General features: G+C 39.0%; 1 protein-coding gene across 2 annotated transcripts in view; it reads right to left on the reverse strand.

Moving 5' to 3' along the window:
• Positions 1 to 19082, reverse strand: part of DPP10 (dipeptidyl peptidase like 10) — a 564677-nt gene that overhangs the window by 31325 nt on the left and 514270 nt on the right. For both annotated transcript variants that reach the window (XM_052792375.1, XM_052792374.1), the window contains exons 10-13: positions 17533 to 17630; positions 7457 to 7580; positions 5293 to 5331; positions 3872 to 3979 (exon numbers count right to left, since the gene is read on the reverse strand). In XM_052792375.1, the coding sequence (XP_052648335.1) occupies positions 3872 to 3979; positions 5293 to 5331; positions 7457 to 7580; positions 17533 to 17630 (369 nt within the window). The remainder of the gene's footprint in view (positions 1 to 3871; positions 3980 to 5292; positions 5332 to 7456; positions 7581 to 17532; positions 17631 to 19082) is intronic.

The following is a 19082-nucleotide window of genomic DNA, read 5'->3' on the forward strand; positions in this document are numbered from 1 at the left end:
CAAGACGGGACATCAACACCGCCCTCATCAGAGGAAGGAGGCAAACCTCTACGAGGAATGCACTGCACAAACTGAGACACAGAAGTCCATAGGACCTAAACCTATGTAAAGCCCCCGCTCCATCAGGCACTCTGGAGAAGTCTCTCTTTGTCCAGGGTCTATAAGGACAGACTAAGAGTAGCTCCAAATTTTGGCAACTGAACCAAATGCTTACAAGTTGGGGAGCACCCCTTGCTCTCTCCCATAAATTCTTTCAATCCTAGTGCAAGCCTAAAAAAATAACTGCTGCAAGGGGAAATTCAAAATCTCTCTCAGAGAAAGTGATGGCAGTTTTGTCAGCCAATGCACCAGGGACTGAATTAGGAAGCATCAGGATGCACTGCATATCTACCTTCACGCAAAACCAAACTCTTTGGCTGGAAGCTGCAGCAGACTCCTCATCAGACACAGGTTAAAGAAATTGAAACCTGAAGAGTGAGAAGCTCATCTGAGACTGCTTCCTAGTGCAAAAGGTAAAATTCTTGCTTAGGCTTCTGAAGATTAAAACTTCAACCATGAATATACTTGAAGAGTGTTTTTTCTGTACTAGGGCTATGATCCCTGGCCTGGACATAAAAAACCCTAGTTTTCAAATTCAGGACAAATGTTGTAAAGAAAAGAAGTGATACTTCAGCTTATATTTCAGCTTTAGTGGGTGAAACTGAGCAGCTGGAGTTACAAAGGAGGTCAGAGGGAGGATTTAATGGTGCTTTCTGGCCTTGCGCCCTGTGAATCCGGAGCACCAGCCCATACCTAATCACAGTGGCCTCAGTGGTTGTGGCCTACAAAAAAATCATAAAGGCAAAGAGGTTTTTTTTTAATCCCTGTATTTTTGAGCTGTACCTTGTAAACTCTGAGCTCTACAGCAACAGCAGCAGTAACTAGAAAGCAGAAAATGCTCAAGGACACCTAGGAGACATGTCTTGAAATGGCAAGGCAGAAACAAGTCCCTTAGAACTGATCTGTTTTCTAACAGATCCACAATGAAAGAATGATGTAGTAACTCTACGACAAGTATTGCAAGTACCAGCTGAAATCAGGACGTTGTGCGAGGTGCTGTGTATATGTTTATGATGAGGGTTCCCTTGTTCGGGCAGGTTCTGATATTCAGTGCTGTCTCCAGGAATTATTAAAATACGAATTAAGGATTTATTATAAGTGACTATTTCTCCTCTAGAGAAAGAGAAGCTGTAACTATTGAAAGACATATTTAAATACTGAGATCACAGAATCGAACAAGAAACAGCAATAAAAAGCCCAGCCAAGCGTTAATAAACATGGTTATTCTTCAAGGTTACAGCCATAATACATAATTTATGAAGCTTGCAGGAAGTTCTTGCCTTGATCCATTAAAGTTACTTTATAATTCTTATTTTGTGGTTGGAAAAAAGAGATTTTCTAGAGTTGCAAAACCCTAAGTAAGAAATCTTTAGATACATAACACATGATTCAATCCCATTTTGAGATTAGTATCTTTTAAATATTTCATAAGTTACTAAAAGCATTTGAAAACAATAAAACACACATCTAGCCATTCAGACAGTAAATAATATATGATAGACAGTAACCTTTTAAACAGTAACCTCCCCTTGCAAGAAGATTTAATTAGATGCTTCTGCTAACCTGCTTTGATTATGTCATTGACACATGCTTTTCTAAAGTACAGTCAAGGAAATGCAGCCCAAGACTGACCATCATTTGTCAGCACTTGTTGTAAGATTGACAAATAAGCCTCAATGATTAAATTAATCTAAATCGAGCCATTAAAATTTGCTGCTTTGTCACTGTATGTTCACGTTGGTTCTCTGTTTTAACTTTCCTGCACTTGAAGGCTGATTTCTATTAATGAGCTGATATCTGTATGGAGTAGTATAGAGAAGTAATGAGAATCTGAATGCCAAATTCCAACATTAACAGAGCTCCATCATGAAAAAAATGTGATCATCTGGGTACCGGCGACCTGCTGACTGCTTTAAATTCTGCAGGGCACCTGTTATGCCACTGTGGCTCTTACAAGGTGTGACAAACATCTGATGTGACAAAAGACTTTATGTGCAACGGTTAATATAATTTTTATGCCTCCATGTTTGCTTTAGAAATAATGGACAATCAGATTAATGCAGTGTGTAAAACACATCATATAAACACATTTCCTGTCCTTTATTGCTCTGTATCAGCCCCATTACCACACAGAATGTTGCTTATTGATGAATAATGGTTGATACATAGGATATCACATTTCCTCTTCCTCTCAGGAGCAGCTATATACTTAAAGCCAAATTCGTCATTGATGATACCATTCAGACTCGTTTAGTCATGGTGATGGTGGTCAAAATAGAAGTATTTTTGATTTTTGGAGCTGTGCAGTACCGAGGGCTCTAATTCTGCCTAAAAGGGATAGAATACCAAACTCTTAATCATAAGCTTGACTTTAAACATTATTTTGGTAGGATTAAAAAATGTATTTAAAAGTAGGTATATATTTAATCATCTTATGGAATAGGAGTGGTCTTTATCTTTTGCTTAAATATTTTCTTGAATTAGGATCAAGTTTCCTGGGTTCTTTAGCAGTGAGAAATATCAGAGCCTACAGGTTTAAGGCAAATTTGATCGTAATATCCTTGGGAATGTTGCAAGTTAATTTCCAGATCTACATCATTATCATTTCACATATTTTAAAGATACTTATTCATATTGGGAAAGAAACCAAAATAAGATTTGATTGACTAAACGGTTTTGCTCTGGTGTGAATTTTTATGTGGTTACTCTATTAATACACCTTTACCAGACTGTCATATGAGTTAGTGTTTTCTGTAGAAGACAGAATTTGACATGACTTTGATCCCTTTTTTCTTCTCTGATTCTTTCTGGATATATTTACTCTAGGGAGTGAGTATCTTGTTCTTGCTTCTTCAGGTTAAATTTTCATTAAAGTTCTTTTGCTCTTGTTCTGTCTGCAGTACCCTGTGAACATATTTCAGACTTAATAAAGTTCATACCAGAACACTGTCATAAAGGGAGATAATAGAGTTGCCTGGTGCAAAGTCTGCTATTTTGATGTTTTGGGTACCTTGATAATCCCTCCTGTGTCATATGGCTCTGCTAAAGTACCTGGATTAACGCTTTGCTGATTTAAATAGATGCCTTGGAGTGTTCCGTTCCAGGGCATAATTTACTTTATTAGTTCATCACAACTTCATACTGGTGACCTTCAAAGTCACAGTGCAAATTTATCTTCTTTCAGATTCTTCTCTGGAAAAAGTAATGACCCTGGGAAATGGAAGCCAAATGTTGCAAGGGGTAATAAGAGAGTCCTAATTTTCACAAAATTTTAAGTTTTGGGTATTGCCTCCCTTTACTATTATAAGACCAGATTCTGAATATTCTGAATTGACATTTAAAATTATACTTATGCATATATAGTGTATATAAACGGGGTAAAATCAGTGTTCCTGCAGGTCTCTTGAATTTCTGTGGCTAGAAAACATTATTATTGATAGAAGCGTTTAACAAGAAAACATCTCTGCTTGTCTATAGAGGTACAAAGAAAACATGAAATCTTCCAAAGAGAGTATTTTGGAAGTACTTTTCATTTACAGACTTTACATGCCACCACAGGAGAGGTCTAAGAAAAGAGAGAGAATTCCACTTATTCTGGAAGAAGTTATAAATATGTCCCTCCGCACCGAGTGACAACCTGGAGAGGACAAATGACCACAACACAAGTGTTCAGGTTCTACTGAAGCAAAAGCCTCTGCTTGGGTCATGTGTCTTCAGTAGAAGTCCTAGATGACCACCAGGATATTAAGAATAGCCTGAACCAAAACCTTACCTGAACAATAAACATGGCTATGTGGTGAAATTCGCCCCGGCCTCCCTGCTTCACTGGGACAGTCATGAAGAACTTACTGCCATCCTTGGAGAAAACTGGTTCTTCGTTCTATAAATGTAAGATTGTGTTAGTTTGTCACCCTTTCCATTAAACTTCTTAACAAAACAGCTTAGGTTTTTTGTCTCCGTGGTTTTGGTAGTTGCTGTGCTCATAAGACAATCGGAGAAAAAAGCTTAGATTTTAAATATATTCTGCTAAGATTAACAAAAATGTGGTGGCTAAAGCTAAATGTAGTTCACACCAGTAGTTACCATTGTGCAACCTTGTCCTAAAGCACGGGTTACAGCCCTTGCAAAACTCTCCCTCCCAATGAAAGGTCTGGTAGTCTCATCCCTAACGCAGCAGGACTTTCTGGGATATGTTTCTTTACAGACATACAATTAAAGAAGTCCTACTAGTGATGAGGAGAACAAATGTTTCCATGGCCTGGACTCAATGAAACATTACCAAGTACATGCTTAACACGCACTGGTTTTGATAAAGTTGTATGGAAAAAATAAGTACATTGAAGTGATATTTTGAATCACGTTCTTAACATAAATTGTAGCCTGATGTGATACCATCTCTTCATGTCTAACTTTACACAGAAATATTAAACAGCTTGCTATAAAAGCATAGTTTCTTTAAAATGATTTCTCATTTGCACATTGCAAAATGAAGCCTGAAATGTATTTTAAATAGAATGTGTTTCATCCATTTATTGGACAGCTCTTCTGAAGCTATGAAAATGGAATCATCTGCTGACATATTAGTTCAACATATTGTTCTGGGTATGAATTTAGAAATATTATTCTTATGCATTCCAATTATAGCCCGTATGACCTCAGATCTTTGAACTCCTTTGGGTTTAATTTGGTGAGGTTATTTTTTAATCAGAAAAAAATCAGCACAGTATATAGGACATGCTTGGAATGGGATTCATCTGATGCATCTTTAACCGTCCAAGAGTTAGGGAGTTAATCAGCTGGTCATGTAAGTGCTTACTTAACTGAATGCAGAGAGATCAGAAACTGAAGGGAATATTGCCTCCGAAACCCAGACACTTGTCTCAGTTCGAAGGGCTGAATTGCTAGCTGGAAGTACGTATCTCTTTCCACCACTGACCCGGTCAGCTAGATCGCAAAATGTCCTCTGCGTGATGCTAAGTGACAGGATTCCCACTACCACAGAAACAAGCTGCCATTTGCATGTTTACACAGACACTGCTATAATCCTCAGCTGTTAAATTAATTTAGGATCCTAAAAAGTATTCAATTTTAAAAGGAATGGATTTTAATAGCTTATAAAAACCATATAATTAAATAAAAATGACAACTAAGCAATTACACGTTATATACCCAGAAGCAGCATTTATACTATACCTGTTTAGGAAGCCACAGGTCTGACTGCATTTCGTATTTCTAAAAAAGAAAAAATTGCTTTTATGGAATAGCTATAGATCAAAAATATTTCCCACATTCAGCAAAAGGTCTCTAGCTATTTTGTGGGGTTTTTTTCTACTGTGTTACAATCTTCACATCTCTTCATTGACACTTACATTGAAACAAATGATAATTTAATTACAAAGTCAGCTGCTTTATTCAGAGTTTTTGGTAGAACACCACAGGGGACCTAAGAATGCCTTTTTCAGTTCTTTCTGATTAGCTATCAAGAAGCTTTACACAGGCAGTTCTATTTGTTTTTTACCTCTAGGCATCATCTGACAACTGGATATTTTAGGTCCTTCATCAACACTGGGCAAACAGCCAGCATCAAGCTCAAATTGTGAGACCTTTTCAAATCACAATCCCTTGCTTTAATGGGTTGTAGTGTGGCATTAGTGAAGAGAAAAAATAAATGCAAATGATTGTGGTTTATTGGTCACACTCATATTTCACATCATGCCATCTAAAAAAACCTGCCAAATACCATGCACATACTGTTGGGAAAAAATATAGAATATACATCAACTGCTGTAAATTGTCACAGTCACACTGAAGTCATGAAAATTTATTAGCTATAGAAGCATCTGTACATATATGGCCTGAAAAATGAGAAATCTATAGCTACTACAGCAGCTGGTTTTATACAGCACTTTTTGGAATTGAGAACATGTGCAAAATGCTAACAACAACAACAAAAACTTTACAGTTGAAATAAAACGGTGTGATACTAAGTTAAATTCTCACAATAAGGCCTTTCTTCATCCATTACTGAATTCAAGAGCATCACCTATCCCAGCAGATGCAGCATAGGAACCATCCAGGGTTACCAGCATGAGCCCGGTCTGAGCTGCGCTCACTATGGTGACACTGCATTGCTATCCTTCCATCTAAAAAGGTCCTTTGCTGCACTTTAAATCTGCTGAGTGGGACTTCTCAGTCTCTCTCTGTTATATTATGTTCTGGATTACAGCTCCCTGGATACCTACTTCAGACAAGTCCAAGTGACTTTAGAGCACATAAGGGTTTCCTTTCAGAAGCAACTGCTCAGAGTGGTTCATGATGGGCTTTCTTAATAAAAGGGCACAAGGTTTGCAGGAACCAGGTGAAAAGCAACCCAATCAACAAATCTCCATGTTCACAATCTTAATCCATAGTTCGGAGACTTATTCACAGTTCCTGAGCCAGGAAGAGCAACCTGCACTATGTAGCAAAAGAAGCAGACGAGCTTGGAAATAATCCCTAACACTTCAACATGACTGACTTCAGTTGCAGACACTGATGGGAGCCTTTTGACTCAGAGGCCAAACTTAGACCCACATTAATCACTCATAACCATTTACACTGCCAAATTATACCCTCTACTTTGGAGCATCTGTTGGTACTGATATTAGCATGTATAGAAAATATTTATACTTTTAGCTGGTTCTGGGAAGAGAACATGACTCAGAATTGGGAAAGTGGCCAACTGCATTCAAGATGCAAGATTGACTGTGAAAATGAAGAGATGTAATGCAGGAGTGTCAGAAGCCAAAGTCTGGGTCAAGGGATGGGATGTAGCTGGATTCAAATAGAAAAATGTATTTCAGCGTGGCTTACACTCAGAATGAAATATCCCTGTTGCCTTTCAATTTTATTTTTTTCTAAAGTTATTTAATTCTGCTATTGAATTTGCAGGAATTACCAGAATTTTACACCTTTTCCTTAAACATATGTAAGCTGTGAGAGACAGAAAGATCTGAAATGAAACTCTGTAGGGGGAGAAAGGAAAAACCAGACAGCTGAAAATATCTGATGGAAGACAAGCTTGTCACTGCGCTAGCTATATCCAAAGTACACGATGTTCAGCAACTGCAGTTTCCACTGAAGTTAATGAATGAACAAAGCTTAGTAATTCTGAAAATGTCACTCAAAGTTGCTAATTGCATGAAATAATTTCACCAGATTTGGAATTTTCTCACATCCATTTCCTCCCTGTTGACTCATTATCTTCAGCTTGTAACTACTGCATCTGCAAACTGATTTCCAAAAATCTTTTTCTGAATATGAAAACAAAATGCAGGAAGAAACCTTGAAAAGAGAGCTTAGGAAAAATCCAACTTACCCTGCTGCAAGCCCCAGTTGTGGTTTCACAAACTGTAAGGATGGAGATATTCTGAGGTCTGTTTAACCATCTCACCACAGCCTTGGTGTTGCTTACCCATTTCACCATGGTGATGTAATATTCCCTAAGTAAACATTTGAAAACACAATGATGTTCAGATCATTCCTATTTCAGATTAGACTTTTTTAAAAAAACTATATATAGTTCATCAAATGCTGGATTTGTACTGCATGACAGTATCAGTACTGAGGGATGGAGAAAATAACCCCAAATGCCCAGCATCTGTGTTCCTACAAGTGGGAAGGCTCAGTCCTAGTGCACTGTTCCCCTGGGAAATCCGTACTCCATTAGCACCTCCTTCTCAGCCATTTGTAATACATAAACTTTACCAACTGCGAAACATATACTTGTGAAACATATGTTTGCGAATACACGTGAACCATGTACTTGCCAGCCAGCTTAAAAACAAATGCTAAATTCCAACAGAAGCCAGTATCTTCCTCTACCAAATTCCTTCAGAAGACACACATTTTTGCAAAAGAATCCAGCCCTACTGCCAAACAAAAAAAAAAGGTCTGTAAGTCTGTAATGTTAGAGTGCAGGACAGACCACTTTAAAATGTCACTTGTTATAAAATAACAAGTATTTTATAATGGGACTTCTGCATAAAAGGGAAGTCACACACAGTATAAGTGCATGCCAGCTTCCATTTTAAACAAGTAGCTCATAATGTTGGTCAAATTGTCTGTCCGTCACTGACCCTGGCTGAGCAAGAGAGGCTTCCTAGGCACAGACTCATGGTATGGAGTATCTGCCTCCCTCCTCCCAAAATCCTGCTAGACTGTCAGACTGAGGATGTTACAGAGGAAGACCTGTTGCAGCTTGTCAGCCCAGCCAGGCTATTTGCTTCTCTTCTCTTCTGGTGGCAGCTGGCAGCTTTCACATTCCAGCTGAGTTATGAAAACAGTGGAGCAAACTTGTCTGGAAACTCAGCTCCCCTTTAAAACAAGGGTCTTAGCTTGCATATAATTAAGCTTTTAATCTAATACTGATGGACTTCTCATTACTCTTTGACAACACATATTTAATTATACATTCAAAAGACTTCTTACTAGACCAAAGATGCTAAGCAGCGCCAACAGCAAAGTTGTGTACAACTCTGATGCTGCACACAGGAGATGCAAGAGACAGCAATTCACTGCAGCTTCACCCAGCCTCAGTCTGGTGCTATATTTGAAGAACACAGATGAACAACCCAATATGCCCAACTTTTTTTTTGGCTTTTATGTTTGACTTTTAGTAAGACAGGTATTTTCACATGTGGACACCAGAATGATGACTAGAAACAGTGACTTCAGGTATATTCTATTGATCTGCTCAAGGGTAGGAAGGCTCTACAGAGGGATCTGGACAGGCTGGATTGATGGGCCAAGGCCATTTGTATGAGGTTCAACAAGGCCAAGTGCCGGGTCTTCCACCTGGGTCACAACAACCCCATGCAGTGCTACAGGCTTGGGGAAGAGTGGCTGGAAAGCTGCCCGGCAGAGAAAGACCTGGGGGTGCTGGTTGACAGCCGGCTGAATATGAGCCAGCAGTGTGCCCAGGTGGCCAAGAAGGCCAACGGCATCCTGGCCTGTATCAGAAATAGTGTGGCCAGCAGGAGCAGGGAGGTGGTTGTTCCCCTGTAATGGACACTGGTGAGGCTGCACCTCGAGTACTGTGTTCAGTTTTGGGCCCCTCGCTACAGGAAAGACATTGGGGTGCTGGAGCATGTCCAGAGAAGGGCAACCAGGTTGGTGAGGGGCCAAGTCTTATGAGGAGCGGCTGAGGGAGCTGGGGCTGTTTAGTCTGGAGAAGAGGAGGCTGAGGGGAGACCTTATTGCTCTCTGTAACTGCCTGAAAGGAGTTTGTAGTGAAGTGGGTACTGGTCTCTTTTATTGAGTAACTAGTGATAGGACGAGAGGAAATGGCCTCCAGTTGTGCCAGGGGAGGTTTAGATTGGATATTAGGAAAAATTTCTTCATTGAAAGGGTTATCAAGCATTGGAACAGGATGCCCAGGGAAGTGGTTGAGTCACCATCCTTGGAGGTGTTTAAAAGACGTGTAGATGTGGCACTTAGGGACATGGTTTAGTGGCAGACTTGGTAGTGTTGACGGTTGGACTTGATAATCTTAAAGGTCTTTTCCAACTGAAACAATTCTATGATAACATGGTTTTCAGTTTAAAAAGCTTTTTAACTTACTGAGGAGCAAAAATGTATGCCAAAGGTAACACAAGATCTAACACAAGCCCAGGTGACACAGCCAACAAAGCAATGATCCAACAAACAAGCCAAAGAGTGCAACACCAAATTGCAGATAACTGGTTCCCCACAGCAGAACTCAAGAAACAAGAGTTGAAAACTTCTCCCTCTGCAGCTGTGCCTTCATAAGGCCATCCAAAACCACTGCAACTGTGCATATAGAAGCCTGAAGATAGCCAAAATGATATGTTGAAAACATGTATATAGGGACTGCTTCTCTCTGCCAGTACTTAGACACCAAGGTAAGACAGCATCCACTGACAACAAAGCCCCAATTACCCCAGAACTAAATTCTACAAAATAGAGCCTGAGCTGTTCCATTTGAAAAAGTCTTCAGTGAGGGATAGGAACAGGAGATTTAATCAGTCAGAATCCAGCCAATATAGTAATTAATAGTCCAAATCAAACCATAACATCATCTTCCATCACTGACATAAACTCCTTGATCACTGAAGTGAAAGCAAAAGATCATTTAAAAATTTCACTACATTATGATTTGTTTATCAGAAGTGTAATATAGCGTATATACATATACATATGTAGAAAGACACACTGTTCTGAAATTAAATACTGTCTCCAGGTAATGTTCCTTTCCAATTCACAGTTTTGCAGTTAATCTATTGTTTCACATATACAGTGCACATACACACATACAGAGTACTAGCATTGTTGCAGGTCAACAGATATAACCAAGTCAAAGTTTGTAGAAGAAAATTGTATGTTTTATTAGATTTGCTGATACAGTTGAATAAAAACAAAGCAGCCTGCAGGGCAAAAACTGTTTTAGTTCTGAGAAAGCTGCTATCAGTTTGTGTCTCCAAACTTATCAGGCTTTTTTTGCAACTAACCTATTGTTCTAGTAATGAAAATAAGCACTCCCTCTTTCCCTCCAGACCCAAATACACAAATGTATTGGGATTACTAGACTCTCTGCATCTGTACATACATTACGTTTCCTCACAACATCACTTTAAAGAGGAAAGACGATGATTGCTTTCTGGACAAAGGACTGAAGCAAGATATTAATTAAAAATTTACACTCATTTTAGATCCTCAATTTGATACCCATTTAATTAGGTGCTCTACAGCACTTTGCATGTTCAGAGCACAACTTTCATCCTTGTTCAGGAACATTTCTTAAATCAGACAGTGGATTAATTTACTGCATGTCCAAAGAGTAACAAACACAATTACTGATCACCTGTGCAATGTTAGTTTAAACTCACTGCATCCCACAGGGGCTGTGTGGCAGAGACAGAATCTACTTTTAGCATTCAGTTGGCCTAATAAGAGTGGACTTTTCTCTCTTTTATTCAAGCTGCGTCTCCTCACCCCACTCCTAACTTTCTTTTTCCTACACTTTGTGTAGCCAGTTCCAGGTTTCTCCTTATGGATCCCTTTTCTCACAGTAGGGGCACTGCAAGATGATCATGGGAACCATAAAACCCATTTGTTGATACCCATCTCCTCTAGCCCCACCATCTCACCAGTGCTCAGAGTTCCCACTGAAATCCCCGATTGTCAAGAAAACCTCATTCAATTCCTGCCTTATCAACTCGCCTTTTTCGTTTTTAGCCAGTCCCTATTTCATGGTCTAATCAAGTTTTCATCTCAAACTTTTTAGAGTCTCTTCCCTCTCATCTGCCCTGGGATTTTTTCCTTTCAGAATTCCCAAGAGTTAGCTTTCTTGTTTACTCTGTATAAAAGCAGACAGAAAACATGGAAAACACTGAGAAGGCAGTCTCTCTTCCACAGCATCCCATGATCAGTCAATATTGAAGGAGCTTGTACGTGACTCACTTTATTCTAAGCTGGATTGAACCAGGCAATGCACAGAAACAAGAGCTTCAAGCTCCTTGACCAGACAGAGAGCTACTTCTGATTCCACATTCGGTATTTCAATCTGTTGCTTGGCTTCAAATTGGCCAAAGGCAATTATATAAGGTAATCGCTATAAAGAAGGTACAGCTTTCCCTTAGGCCTGTGAACCAGGAACATGACATGTATGCGTCAGCTCAACAGCAGGAGCTGGAACACCTCACGTGTGCCAAGGAGGTGCTGCACACCGAGAAAGGTCAGGTCTTGGGGCCTAAGAGGGATGGAGGATATTCAGTGAGAAAAAAATTTCCAACTGTAGGTGTTAAGAAAGCAAATGACTTTCCTGAGCATGTGGCAATTAACTTTTTTCCAAAGACTTGGAACCGGATGAAATCTGGATTCATTTTTCACTGCTGATAAAAAACATGTTAAATATGAGAGGTGTTTACCATTCTTTGCCAAGCTTGAAGACCCAATTTTTTTTATGTTTCTTTCTTACAGAATGTTTTCCTTTATTTTGATTATCTCAACTGATACACAGTTCTATGGAGGTAGTTTAACATTTTGCTAATACATTTATCATCACTCAAGAATGTCCAGCACGTCTTGTTTCACTTGTAAGTTTTGGGATGCTTGTGACTGGAAAGATATGTATGTGTATCTTGCTGGCTGTGATTGCAAGTGCTTAGCAAAGTCAACAGAGACAACAAGCTGAACAAAGGAAAGGGATTTGCACTGCATTACACTGGAAGCATACTTACAATCGTAATTAAATTTGAACATTAGATACTTAGATTTGAAATAGACAGACTAACATGACGGAAAAATAACCCACAGTATTAAACTTAAAAATAAGAAACTGTTCAAGAAAAAGAGTCAAACTTTGTAACTTCATGCCATTCACTATAATGAAGAAATCTGCTTTAACTTTAAGCCAATGAGCTGATTATGAGAGAAATCTGCTTATAAGAATAGCTGGAAGACATTCAACATTTATGGCAATGGAAAAAGGAACCTTACTTTTGTTGATGGTTTTAATAGATTTGGATTAGGATAATAAATACAACAGGGATCAGCTAAAGAAAGCCAACCTATTATGCTCTACTAGTTTGCTGGCAGGTTGTTATCCAAGAAGGTAAACAACAGAAACTTGCCCCATGCACAATGCTCTAGAATATTTACTATATTCTTAAATTATTTATATTGTTGTATATTGAAAAGGGTATGACAATTTACAGATACTAATAGAAAATGTCATTCTCAGAAACACACGTGGAAAACACCACAAATTGAGACATGACCTGCAAGGTAGCTAAGGTAACTACAGTTTGTTAGTATTTTGGTATACTTTGCATGACTTTATGCACACATTGATGGATGTACTGCAGTTTTCTTCTGAGACTAAGCCACAGGTATTTGGTTGGAAGGAGCTTTTCTAGCTCCCCTTCCCACGGGTGCTGGTGGCCACCATCCTAGCCAGGCTAACAGGCTCTGCTCCCCATTTCCTCACAGCCATGGGCCCTGGCCACGACCATCCTGGTAGCCCACTGACGGACTCTCATCGCCCCCCCTGAATCCCCAAACTGGTGTGGGCGATGCTCTGCCTTTACCGGAGATGGGCAGAGCAACCTCCCTCAGCCTGCTGGCCACACTCCTCCTAGAGCGGTCCAGCCCTGGTGACAACAAGCGCGCAATGTCGTCTCCTATTCAGCCCCAACCACAAATCCCTCGGCAGGATGGCTGGGCAGGCAGCCGCGTCCCAGCCCCTGCTGACCCAGGGGCTTCTCCTGGCCCACGTGCAAAACTTGCATTTCTTCCCACTGAACAGGGAAGGGAATAATCAATAATACCTTGGCATTGTGTGGGAAAGCTTCAATAAAATAAAGTCTGAATATATTTTTATCCTGTAGGCTTTGGCTGAATAGATTACAGCCATTTGCTATAAGGTATGATAGTGAATTAATCCTTTACATTAACCTTGTGAGATAGGTATTGTTATTGCCAAGTTACAGAAGAGGGGAGGGGCAGAAGCGTGAAAGAAGCAACTAGACACAGCATATCTAAGAAAAGCTGAAAGTAAACCCCAGTTTTCTTAATAGAAAATTGCACATGCCCCATCTTTCCAATTTCTAGTTAGAATCAAATAAGCTTTCTATTCCAAAGCAAGGCTCAGATAAACAGGCTGCCAGAAGTATAAAACTAACCCTTCTAGATTCAAAAGGTGATTTCAAACTAGAAGTACATAAATATCCAAATTATTTTTTTTTATTTGGAAATGCATGGATAATAAAAACAGTGGTAAGGCTTGTAAGTGTATTATTTGAATTTACGCAAACTCAATTTCTTAAGTGTTTCCAGTTCCATTACAAAAGATTAATTAAAAACAATGAAAATGATTTAAATCTGTCATACAAAGTCAGAAGGGTCTGACTGTTTATTTCAGTCTCTTTAAAAGCAGGTATATATGAAATGAGAATGTGACATCTAGCATTTTTTCAGGCATTTAAATACTATCGGAAAAAATAAGAAAAAGGACTGACTTAATTTCTTATAGTGCATTTTAAAACTACCTGGTCAGCAGTGGCTGGGAGCAGTGCAGAGCCAATGCAGCTTGCTCACTATGGCTGGGAACGGGGAAAGCAAGCATTGGATGACCCTCATGCAGAGACTTTCAAGAGCTAATACACAGTACTAGTAGAAAAATCTTTTCTTCATGTACGGAAGCACAGCTCTACTCTAAATAACTCAACTGCAACTTCTTTTATGTGTTATCTCATTTTTTCTCTGTCTTAGCGATTTCCACTTTGGAAAAGAAACGAAATTTTTCTGCCTGACAGGTCTAAATTCAAGCATAGGTTTTGAAAAATCAGCTTCCATAATTTCTTAATATCATATTAATATCTTATATCTAAATATCACCAGTTACAAGGATTCTTCAGGTGTCCTATGTTACAGTGGTTTGAACTGACCGCTTGCACACCATATTGCTTCTTCAAGATATGCAGCAGGAGGCGAGTATTAGCTTTCCAACTGAACTTCAGGAGTTGGCAGTGTACGAATCCACACATATTTCATCTTACATGTATATTGGCTTTCTAGGACTAATGAGGAAAAAACCCTGCAGTAGCAAATCATGTTTGCCACCGAAGAAAACATAATGTAATTGTACACATGGAATAGAAACATGAAGGGGGAAACAGGAATTGCACAGAATATAACCACATGTTTAAAGGAAGACTGTCAGTCTTTTTGTGGCATTAGCAATGCACAGTAGATGGTAAATTTTTCCACAGAATAAAACTTTCAGGAGTAAATTTACAAATGTTATTGCTATCTTTATGTCAGAATAACCTCAACAAAACTTGGGAAATACTAGCAAGCACCTTTATAGAATCACTGCAAGCAGTAAATGAAGGTGGAATATTGAATTTACTCTTACATCAAGTTCCCAGATGCCCTTAAAATCAGGGAAACAGTTTTCTGTCTTCAGAGGTCCTGCACCGCATACAATTTGGGGACAGTTGAGAATCTGAATGTTACTTTTTAAGGTTATAAATAACAGAAACCTCATTCCCTACCCATTTGTGTGGTTTCTCTGCGTAGGACCGAATCTCTCCCATAACAGCAGTTGGTTATGACTTGTACAATACGTATTTCCAAAATGCTTCTGCCTTGAAAGATCCATAGAACTATATATGATAGTGTCCCGTGCCATTTAATTCTAAGTCCCATTACCTATTTACTAACAACCCCATAATGAATTGATTAGAAAGGTACTGAAAAAATGTGACCACTAAAAGTAGCTACTACTTTTATTAAAAAAACCTCCCAACCATTACAAACTCCAAAGATTTCCACTCTAGAAAGGCCTGTTCAAAGCTTATTCTTCATACCTGTATATATAGATATATGGATATATATGGATTGATGACCACTGTGATGACCGACTGCTACTCAAATCCAGCGTCAGAATGCAAGATTTAGAGTATACTTGGCTGACAACTACATAATTTTTCTAAATTTTATAGCATAGACATTATACCTTAATAGCTAAAATTAAGATGAAACTAAGTTTTTTCCAGGTTTAAATAGTTTTACTCTGTCTTCTGATACAGCAGCAAAACAGAATTTTAAACATGAATATTATTTCAATTAAACAGCAACAGTATCTTTATCAAGGACTCAAAAATTTGGCAAAGATGCCCCTTAAGGTTCACAAAAGAAATTCCACAAATTGAGCTACTGCTAGCCTTCCGCTTCAAGATGCAAAAAGATTTTAAGATACCAGTATTCATTCATTTGATTCTACTTTTATTTTCAATCTGCTGGGGAGGAAGAATGAATCTGAAAAATCTAGAGGGAATGAATCTGAAAAATCTAGAGTGAAACCGTAACATCTGAACAACATTTTCAAGATTTTTTTTTCCTTGGGGATTTACACATTGCTTTCTCATTCCACTTCTTTGTGCCTTCTGACATTTAAAGGAAAATTTTAATGCTGTTTAAGAGACTTAAGATGCTAATTTGGATGGCAAGGATCTCTTTCAGATTTTATACTATCACTTAAATTAATGAAGGGTTAGGAAGCAGCAGGAGATTTTATTATGTTTTTCAATAGTGGTCCATCAACTGAAAGAAAATACTTCAAAAATCGCAAAATCATTCATTTCACTAACACAATCAGTAAGCATTCCAGCTGACATAAATAATTGCAAGGCATAACTCACTATTAAATTATTCCTGCACTAAATTAGGGTACCTCAATTTGTGTAGAGAGCTACATCAGCTTAAAATTGGTTGCAATGGTTGTAAATCAGTGCCCACTCTTAACATCCTGATTGTTTTGGGAACAATTACCAAAAAATCTTTTGGGTTTTGTGGGAACTGCAAAACTAGCAACTACATTCAGAGTGCTTTTTTTAACTAGAGGTAGTAGCTTCATGGTTGCCAATCCTTTCCATGTCTTTCCCCATATGAAAATGCTGTGAGTGAAGAGAGGAAGTTTCACTTCCCTGGCCCTTAGACTGCAGCCAGATCTGGACTGTGGTAACTCTTTTATTGTTATTATTACTTATATTATGTAATAATTTAGAGTTAGAAGATCATTAGCACTGAAGCGACAATGGGAATTGAATCAATACAACTGCAATTCAACAAACTGGAATATGTGTATGGGAAGGGATGAAAATTTTCTTGCCCTTAAACAAAAGTTTCATGGCCTCTCAAAGTGAGGACAGGTAATCAGGAGCTCAGCTTAAGGTATTAACTTTAGCAGGAGATTCACCACTTGCAGCCAGACCTCATTTCTTAAGCTCCAAAGTCAAAGGGACTGTTAAATTAGCTCAGTGGTTCTGAAGCAGTTTCCCCTGAAAAACACAGCACCGCCCCCCTTGGTCTACGTGATCTGGTGACATCGCATCTCACCTTCTGTCACCTCACTGCCTGTGTCAGCCGTGATGAGAAACAAAACTTCCTGTAACCTACTGGATTTGAACAGAGTATTTCTCTCTAAATGAGGGAACACCCTGACTACATGTTCTGTGCATTTGTAATACACTTGTATATTCTGCAATCTCATTTCAAAAAACTGAAAGCAACAAGCTGGCACACAGCAAGGAAAGGCTGGGAGCGAATGCAGTAACAGCCTCAGAAACAGGGCAGTGTTCAGCTCCTTTAACCATAGCATAAGACTCTTAACTTTGTATATTTCAAGTAAATTGGAGCTTCTCAGGACATCAGACATGAGCAAATACCAGATCCCTGTGATTTTTAAGAGGAGCATCAATCCAATACAGCTGTATTTTATTTTATCATCATTATGTTCTGCCATGGGGACAGAGATCAAGTGCACTCCAGTCAAAGACAAGTGTTGTGTTGATGTAAAAAGGCAACGATTAGCCTGAGAGACAGTCAGGTTAAATTAGACATGAATTTCAAAACAATGAAATTATATACCTTGATTTAAAGCTGTCAGGTGGCATCAGTTCCAGTGTATGTGCTGGTCCATACAGATTAACTACAAACAGCTTTATTGCTGGGTTTGTTTGACCTGCCTTTGAAAAAAAAAAAAAAAATAGGAGCTTTAGAGGCACTGAATCAGTGACAGCTAGACTCACTCATTAACATAATTCAGTATCTTTATAATAATGAGAAGTTATTAAAATTTGAAAATCTTAAATTTTAGAAATGAATTTCACAGCCATATGAATTACACAGATAAAAATATGAAGTATTAATTGAGTAATTCCCTCACTGCCCTTGACTGACGGCAGACCTTCCTGTGCTGAGCAAGTGACCAACGCTAGAAGTGGCTTGGCCCAGTTCAGTAAAGTCAGCTGCAAAAACACAGTCAGGTTCCTAAACCAGCAGTTAAATCCAGCCTCCAGCAAAGTCTTTTCCAGACACTATTGATCCTTCTTCCAAAAATCTGCACTACCTATATCTGGGATGGCACTCCTCCTCTTCTTCCTCTCCCTTCTCTTTCTTTACCATTTTCCCCTACTCTTCCTTCCCTGGTTTGCTGAGGTGGAAATCTCTATTTTTGGCCCTGTTCCGGACCCAGCTGCTTTGGCAGGGCAGCTCTAAGCAAAACAAAATGCTTCTTGCTGCTAAAGGGGAATAAAATGGCAGTTTGATACATATCCACTGGGAAGAGTCTGATAAATCCTGAGGATCTATAGAGAGGTGGGACTCGTCCTTCTCCCGGTAACACGGCTTGTTACTAAAGGATGTTCCCGAGATGAAAAGAAAGGACTGGCGATAGAAAGCAAGGCTCTCCAGAGCTGCAAGGAGATGCTACTAGTCCCATATCCCTGTCCGAGACATATTATATTCAAGCTTCTTTTTCATGTAAGTCACAGGAGTCATGCAACACTATATAGCGTCCTTGGGATACGGAGGATGAAAAGTGTGTCTCTGAATGGGGCTGACTCCTGTTAAATATTGTACGGACAAGGTAAAATCACTGATTCTACAGATTTAATCATAATAAACTACAAAGCTGTATATCTGGCTCTTCACCGGTATATTTAGAAATACAGAATAGCTTGGCTGAAATACACCCACAAGTTCCCTTCAAAAATTTGACTTATCTCAAAATATAGTCCGAATGCTGTATCCACTCATTTCTGAGTGGTATGGGGGACAAGAAAGTGGTATTTGTGTATTTTCACTCGTGCTAAAAAAAAGTTTTGAAAATGGATTTAATTAGACTCCTGGAATTGTTTTTTTTCTTTTCCCCCGTAAAAACTTTTACATTTGCCTCAAAAGAAATGTGCGTCTTTCAAAGGCACGAACACAGCTTACACAAATGCAAAACTGTGGAAGAAAACCACTGAGAGGTCAAGTCCTTAGGACACAACTGCCGCCTCCTTATAACCTTTGAACCTTACATTGACTGCATAGCGGTATCCAAGTACTCTCAATGGGAGGGCTGCCATGAGTAATTACTCTCCAGCATGAATATGAGTTGTAGAGAGACGCTCTAAAGCATGCCTTCACAGCGG

This window comes from Harpia harpyja, chromosome 7 (genome assembly GCF_026419915.1).
Source record: "Harpia harpyja isolate bHarHar1 chromosome 7, bHarHar1 primary haplotype, whole genome shotgun sequence".
NCBI lineage: Eukaryota > Metazoa > Chordata > Aves > Accipitriformes > Accipitridae > Harpia > Harpia harpyja.